This window comes from Aplysia californica, unplaced genomic scaffold (assembly GCF_000002075.1).
Source record: "Aplysia californica isolate F4 #8 unplaced genomic scaffold, AplCal3.0 scaffold00048, whole genome shotgun sequence".
Classification (NCBI taxonomy): domain Eukaryota; kingdom Metazoa; phylum Mollusca; class Gastropoda; order Aplysiida; family Aplysiidae; genus Aplysia; species Aplysia californica.
Window position 1 is genome coordinate 851,152 of NW_004797318.1, and position 7,500 is coordinate 858,651.

The following is a 7,500-nucleotide window of genomic DNA, read 5'->3' on the forward strand; positions in this document are numbered from 1 at the left end:
GTACAGGCTGGTTTTGGTCGGGGTTATTGGGAACAGGGTAAAGAGGTAGGCCAATGCTGGCGCCCTTTTTAACTGCCATGTCTTCAGGCTGAACTGAACCTCTCGGAATACATCAGCATGCAAGAAGTACAATTTCGCTACGGTTGAGGAATAGTCAATACTGTGTGCTCTGTGAGAAAGTACATTGTATTTTGATCAGTGTTTCCTTTCATGTTACTATAATACATCTAATATTTTCATTAAAGCAATAAGTCGTGGCTTGCGCGGGATGCGTCAAGAAATACTTCATGGCACAAGTGGCGGCAATTTTGTTCATATTTGTTCATCTGACATGAAAGTCCGTACTAAACATGTCAGTTTGAATTATTATGCAATGGAATCGGTTCTAATACGCATTGCTGACTGACCAACATCCTTACAGACACGTTAATGTTGTTATCATGACGTGGCTATGTAATGTTGCAGACGGTATCTCTCTAAATGTTATTCATTGCAGCTTTGAGAGATATTTTCCCGTCAGTTTTGGTCCTGGTCGACCACTTGCTTGTGTTGAAAAACAGACACTTTTGGGTTGAAACTTAATATAGCAGTCTTAGAAAATCCATCAATGAAATTTGTGCTGCAAATCATTGTCTCTCTCTTTTCTTCATAACCATTCGAACAACTTTTCTTTATAAAATGTTATGCACAACTTCTGTCCTTTCGAGATTGGTGTGTTTCTTTCTCTCATTATTTTTATCTGCTTGTATTTTGTTGTTGTTGTTTTTGTTTTTTGTTGTTGTTGTTGTTGTTGTTGTTTTGGGGGGGGTGTTGATTGGCGTAATGCGACTGGCTAACAACTTGAAGACCACTTGTCATTGGGTTGAAGGGTCAATCACATCCTGGTCAAACTTGTTGGGTAAGACTGCATTACGTGTAATGTCCCTGCATCTAGACGTGAAGAGTAGTGTATGCTCACTGTGGGCTGTGTGCCTACCCTTAATATTTTAAAACATTTTATGCTACGTTGCTCAGTGACACTCGTGTTGGGTGCAAGTGTGCACGTCTGTATATATCAAATGTTCAGTAGCTTTCTTGTGTTTCATTGACATCCATCCAGTAGTGAGGGGAACATAATTAGGAGAGTGTGTCCGATTGTCAAATGTCGTTATTTCAGAAGGGTTGGGGGTTGGGAACCACCACGATGTTTTTCCTCGATTTCGTACGCAGAGGTTGGCCGGTCAAACGACGAAGGTTTGGAGGACCCGGAGATTTTGACCGGGCTCGAGCTCCGTCCCCGTTTGCTGCCAGGAGGTGACCCCCAGGAGACTTTGACCTTGACCTAGCTCGGGTAGGATGCGGCGAGGACAGGTGTAAACTGGAATTGTCAGGAGCGCCAGTAGCTCCTTCACATGAAGATAAGTGGTCTTCCTCCTTACCACCTATGGCGTCTTCTGATTCCACGCAGGTAGTTGAGATCTGTGGAATCTCCATCCGAGGAGCTCCTGTATAACGCTGAGTAGCACGGCCTCTTCTGCTGCTTTCTTTTGGTGCGTCTTTCTCTGCCTGATGTGCCGCTTCTTCCGGTTCAACAATAATGACAGGTTGTACTTGGACTTTCGGAACCGTGGGCGTCACTTCTTGAACTGACGTTAACTTTGTTACTTCCGAGTCAGTCGTATCCTTTTGCTCGCTTTTCTTCTTCTTTTTCTTCAGTTTCTTCTTCGCTCCGCCTTCTTCGTCTGCCACAGGGCGGTCATCACACGTGGAACTATCTATTGTTCCCGATCCCCTCTTTGCAGACGTCTTTGTACTAGATACCTTCTCAGTGTCTGATTCTCCATCTTGAGGAGATTTTGCTTTCTTCTTCTTCTTCTTTTTCTTCTTCTTGCGTGAAGGTTCATCACTGCTACCAACAGCATCACTTGCTTTTTCAGCTTTTTTCTTTCCTGACTTCGTTTTGTCAGTGTCTGATTTGGCATCAGATGTCATGTCTTGGCTATGACTGTCGCTGGCCTCGATTACCTCCTTCAGACGCTTTCTCTGAAGTCGACGTCGTTTGGACTTGGAGATCGTACGGGGTTCCGTTTTAGCGGCCATTTTGGATTTCTTTGATGGCTTCGATGAACTGGGCACAGTATCAGAGACGGCAGACGAGGACTCTCCAGGCTTTCCAAGTGTTTCTATCTCAACAGATGTTGACAGCGTCTTTGGCCTGTCTATTTTTATGCCAGACATAGACGCATTTGTTTGGTTGGACAGCGCAGATGAATCACCGGCTGGTTGCTCTCCGGGCTGCTCAGCAATTTCGTCCAGTCTCTCCTCCGAAAATGGATCAGTCTCCATTTCAGCTTCTTCGAAGGACTGGTGCCATTTTCCGGGATCATCACTGATGGTCCTCGACAATGACGCAGACATTGACCTTTCATAAAGGGAGGGAATTCTTTTCTTCTCTACATCACCAGTCTGTTCTTGTACACTTTCACACGTCTGTGAGGATAGTTGAGCCTGTGAAAAACTTTCTTCTTCTGTCATCATTTTCTGCTGTGTGTTTTCCTTCGAATCCTCAATGGAAGCCCCCGAGAGGTTCTGGGTAGCAGCGAGTGAGCCGAAGGCTCCAGGCACCTCCAACTGATTTGAAGAATACCTTTCAAACTCCACGACTCGAGAATGTTCGTCGCACGGACTAGCAAGGGAGCTCTTGGCATCTTCGAGAGCAACTTCCACCTCTGCCATGAGTACAATCTCCTGAGAAATAGCTGACGCTAGCTCATCGCGTAAACGCTCCTGAAACATGGAAGCTTCCAATTCTTCATTTCCCAGTCTCTCCCCACCTTCTCTCTCGTCTTCTTGTTCTTCTTCCTCTTCCTCTTCCTCTTCCTCTTCCTCGTCGTCTTCCTCATCATCATCTTCATCCTCATCGTCTTCATCTTCATCATCATCTTCCTCTTCATCGTCATCTTCCTCATCGTCATCTTCATCGTCCTCATCTTCCTCTTCGTCCTCATCATCCTCCTCGTCTTCGTACTCATGTTCTCTATCGTCGTCACTGACGAACTCTTCGTCACCATCATCATCTTCGCCTTGCTGAGACTTCCCATCTTGAGCAGTCTTAAGCTCTTCACCAGCTGGGCTTTCTGGTGCCTCACCTGGCGGATCAGAGCCTTCTTTCTCTAAGGGCACCGACGAAGAGGTAGCAACTTCAGCAAGCGACACATCTCCTTCTGCATCACCTGTTAGTGGTCCTGAAACAGCTGGTGCTGCTGACAGACTCTGGTCGAGCAGTCCTGCGAAAGACATACTCTGCTGTTCCTGAAATTCAAGCACCTCGTTCACGATATTCTCAGCCACTTCGTCCGCATGCTTTTCGTCAAACTCTGCTTCAGATCCCATCTCAGTTTCAGTAATCTGCTCAACATGAGACTCAGCGTCTGGTGTCATATTTGTGGTGTTCTCTGCCTCGGAATTGGTGGGCATGGCCATATCTGTGCTCGATCCGTGGTCTATGAAAGTAGAGACAGCAGATCCTAGTGTGGCTGATGAGTCATCAGGAATTATTTCGGTATCATTTTCTGCCTTCACAGTACTGCCAGTTTCTGCTTCGATAGCAGTTTCTGTCTCTGCTTCAGTAACTGGGTCATTGTCCGTTTGGACATTGTTTAAACTGTCTGCTTCTACAAGAATTTCTTTTTCTGCCTCAATGGCACTTTCAGTTTCTGTTTCAGCAGCAGCTTCACCTTCTTGTCCAAACTTGACCGTAGAAGCATTGTCTTTTTCAGCCAAGGCAGCCTCTGCATGTACAATTCCTGCTTCACCAATGCTTTCTATCTCTTCTTCGATAACATTTTCAGTTTCTGACTTGATGGCAACGTCACTCTCTGTTTCAATGGCTACCTCTGATTCTGGGTCGGCAGATTTGCCGATGGCGTATTCAGTTTCAGTTGTAATAGCAGTTCCAGTCTCTGTCTGAACAGACGTAAAATCAACAGCAGAATCGACCACTGCCATCTCACTACTAGCAGTTATCGCTTCTGTTTCAACAGAATTTGAAGATTCAACATACATTCCAGTTACAAAATCTATGTTTACATCCATTGCTGCATCCGTGGAATTGGCAGTTGACAGTACGCTGGTGACAGTTTCTTCCCTACTCTCCTGCAGACCATATTCAGAGAGAGAAGTTTGTTTTACTGAAATAACAGTCTCTGCAGAAGTTTCCATTTCACTTTCAGTTTGTGAATCTGTTTCAATCGTAGTGTCAGCCGTTGTCCTAATTTCTGGCTCTACTGCATCTTGCCATTCTTGCTCCGTGTAACTGTGGAGGGAGGAATCAAGATCTGCTCTGTCCATGACTAATTCTGTCTCTGTAGACACTCGTTCACTGAATAAGGTGTTGGCTTCTGCAGACGTCTGTTCATCTACAACCAATCCTGTCTCTGCAGAAATCTGTTCACCTTCAGAAACTTCTGTTTGGGCTGGCATTTGCTGATTTCCAGAAGTGTTTGTCTTTTCAGACATTTGTTCATCCATCAGGATTTCTGTATCCTCAGGAGTTTGCTCACTCATAGAAATTTCTGTACCAGTCAGCATCAGTTCGTCGACAGGAATTTCCGTCTCAGCTGAGAACTGCTGATCTTCAGAAATTTCTGTTTCAATTAGTGGTTCTTCCTGTACCCAGATTTTCAGGTCAGTTGATGTTTGCCCATCCGGGAACGTCTCTGTCTCTGATTGCTTTTGTTCATCTGCAGAGACTTCAGTTTCTGTTTGTGTACGTTCTTCCAAAGAGATTTCGGTCTCACCTCCTGATTTCTCTGCGTCTACAGACATTTCTGCTCCGACTGTCATTTCTTCGACAACAGCAATTTCTGGATCAGCTTCAGTTCGTTCATCTTCAACAATATCTGTCCGCGCCGGCTCCATTTCACCTCCTGAGATGTCCGCTTTTGGTGATGTAAGTTCATCCGTAGGTGTTTCTGCTTCAGCAGGAGTTTCTTTAACAGAGATTTCTACCCCAGTTGGACTTTGTTCAACAGCCTCAACCGGGGAACGTTCAGGAGAGATTTCTGCCCCAGTTGGAATTTGTTCATCTGTAGAGATTTCTACCTCAACTGAACTTTGTTCAGTGAAGGTTTCTTTTTCTACAGGAGATTGTTCAGTGGAGATTCCTTCCTCAGCTAGACTTTGTTCATCCGTAGAGATTTCTACCTCAGCCTCAGCTGGTCTTTGTTCAGTGAAGATTTCTTCCTCTACAGGAGATTGTTCAGTAGAGATTTCTGCCTCAATTGGACTTTGTTCATTTGTATAGAGTTCTGCCTGAGCTGGAGTTTGTTCATCTGCAGAGGTTTCTGCCACAGCTAAAGTTTGTTCACTGGCGATTTCTGCCTCAATTGGACTTTGTTCATTTGTAGAGATTTCTACCTCAGCTCGACTTTGTTCAATGAAGGTTTCTTCCTCTACAAGAGATTGTTCAGTGGAGATTCCTTCCTCAGCTGGACTTTGTTCATTTGTAAAGGTTTCTACCTGAGCTTCAGCCGGACATTGTTCAGGGGAGATTTCTTCCTCTACAGGAGACTGTTCGGTTGAGATTGCTGCCTCAGCTTGACTTTGTTCACAAGAGATTACTCCCTCAACTGGACTTTGTTCGTCTGTAGAGATTTCTACTTCAGCCTCCGCTGGTCTGTCTTCGGTGGAGAGTTCTTCCTCCACAGAAGATTGTTCAATAGAGATCTCTTTCTCAGCTGGAGTTTGTTCATCTGTAGAGAGTTCTACCTCAGCTTCAGCTGGTCTTTGTCCTGTGGAGATTTCTTCCTCCACAGGGGATTGTTCAGTAGAGACCTCTTCCTCAGCTGAAGTTTGTTCAGTAGAGATTTCTGCCTCAATTGGACTTTGTTCATCTGTACAGAGTTCTGCCACAGCTGTAGTTTGTTCAGGTGAGATTCCTTCTTCAGATGGACTTTGTTCATCTGTAGATATTTCTGCTGAGTCTGGAATTTGTTCACCTGTACAGATTTTTTCCTCAGATTGACGTTGTTCATCTCTAGATATTTCTTCCTCCACAAGAGATTGTTCAACGGAGATTTCTTCCTCAGCTGAAATTTGTTCACTGGAGATTTCTGCCTCAGCTGGAGTTTGCTCACTAGAGATTTCGGCCTCAGCCTCTGCTGATCTTTGATCAGTGGAGATTTCTTCCTCTACAAGAGTTTGTTCACTAGAGATTTCTGCCTCAGTTGGACTTTGTTCATCTGTAGAGATTTCTACCTCAGCTCGACTTTGTTCAATAAAGGTTTCTTCCTCTACAGGAGATTGTTCAGTAGAGATCTCTTCCTCAGCTGGAGCTTGTTCATCTGTAGATTTTTGTACCTCAGCCTCAGCTGGACATTGTTCAGGGGAGATTTTATCCTCTACAGGAGACCTTTCAGTTGAGATTGCTGCCTCAGCTGGAGTTTGTTCAGTGAAGATTTCTTCTTCTACAGGAGATTGGTCCGTAGAGATTCCTTCCTCAGATGGAGTTTGCTCAGTGAAGATTTCTTCTTCTACAGGAGATTGGTCCGTAGAGATTCCTTCCTCAGATGGAGTTTGCTCAGTGAAGATTTCTTCTTCTACAAGAGATTGTTCTGTAGAGATTCCTTCCTCAGATGGGGTTTGCTCAGTGAAGATTTCTTCTTCTACAGAAGATTGTTCTGTAGAGATTCCTTCCTCAGATGGAGTTTGCTCAGTGAAGATTTCTTCTTCTACAGGAGATTGTTTTGTAGAGATTCCTTCCTCAGATGGAGTTTGCTCAGTGAAGATTTCTTCTTCTACAGGAGATTGTTCTGTAGAGATTCCTTCCTCAGATGGAGTTTGCTCAGTGAAGATTTCTTCTTCTACAGGAGATTGTGTTGTAGAGATTCCTTCCTCAGATGGAGTTTGCTCAGTGAAGATTTCTTCTTCTACAGGAGATTGTTTTGTAGAGATTCCTTCCTCAGATGGAGTTTGCTCATCTGTAGAGGTTTCTGCCTCAGCTGGTTGCTCAGCTGTGGGCATTTCTGTCTCATTTGGCATTTGATCAGAATGAGTTTCTGCTACAGACTGGGTTTCTTCATTTGCAGAGAACTCTGCCATAATTGACCTCTGTTCATCAGTGCCTATTTCAGTCTTAGATGGAGTTTGTTCTTCTGCACAGATTTGTGCCTCAGCCGGTGTTTGTCTATCAACAGACATATCTTCACCAGAGACTCCTTGCTCACCAATGAAAATTTCGGCTTCAACAGGAATTTCACCATCTACAGGAAGTTCTCTTTCAACTGGAGACTCTTTCTGTTTGTCTTTACCGCTTTCAGTTGATTGTACGTCAACACTTTCTTGAGTTTTATTTAACTCGGCAATGGAAGCACTAAGCTCATCATCAAACAGTCTTTTTCCATGCTGGTCCACATAGTAGAGCGTCTGCAATCTAAATAGAACAGAGTTTTCAGGATCAAAGTCATCGATGCCAGAGGTGTGCATACTTTGACGAACACTCGAGACTTGTTCAGACATTGA

At 44.4% G+C, this 7,500-nt stretch overlaps 1 protein-coding gene across 5 annotated transcripts in view; it reads right to left on the reverse strand.

The window, feature by feature from the left end:
* Nucleotides 1-796: 796 nt before the first annotated feature.
* Nucleotides 797-7,500, reverse strand: part of LOC101857547 (titin) — a 38,248-nt gene continuing 31,544 nt past the window's right edge. For 4 of the 5 annotated variants that reach the window (XM_035968266.1, XM_035968265.1, XM_035968264.1 and 1 more), the window contains one exon: nt 797-7,500. This exon is cut by the window's right edge and continues 1,937 nt beyond it. In XM_035968266.1, coding sequence (XP_035824159.1) covers nt 1,153-7,500 — 6,348 coding nt within the window. In that variant the 3' untranslated portion in view covers nt 797-1,152. The other variant, XM_035968263.1, reaches the window with a different exon arrangement.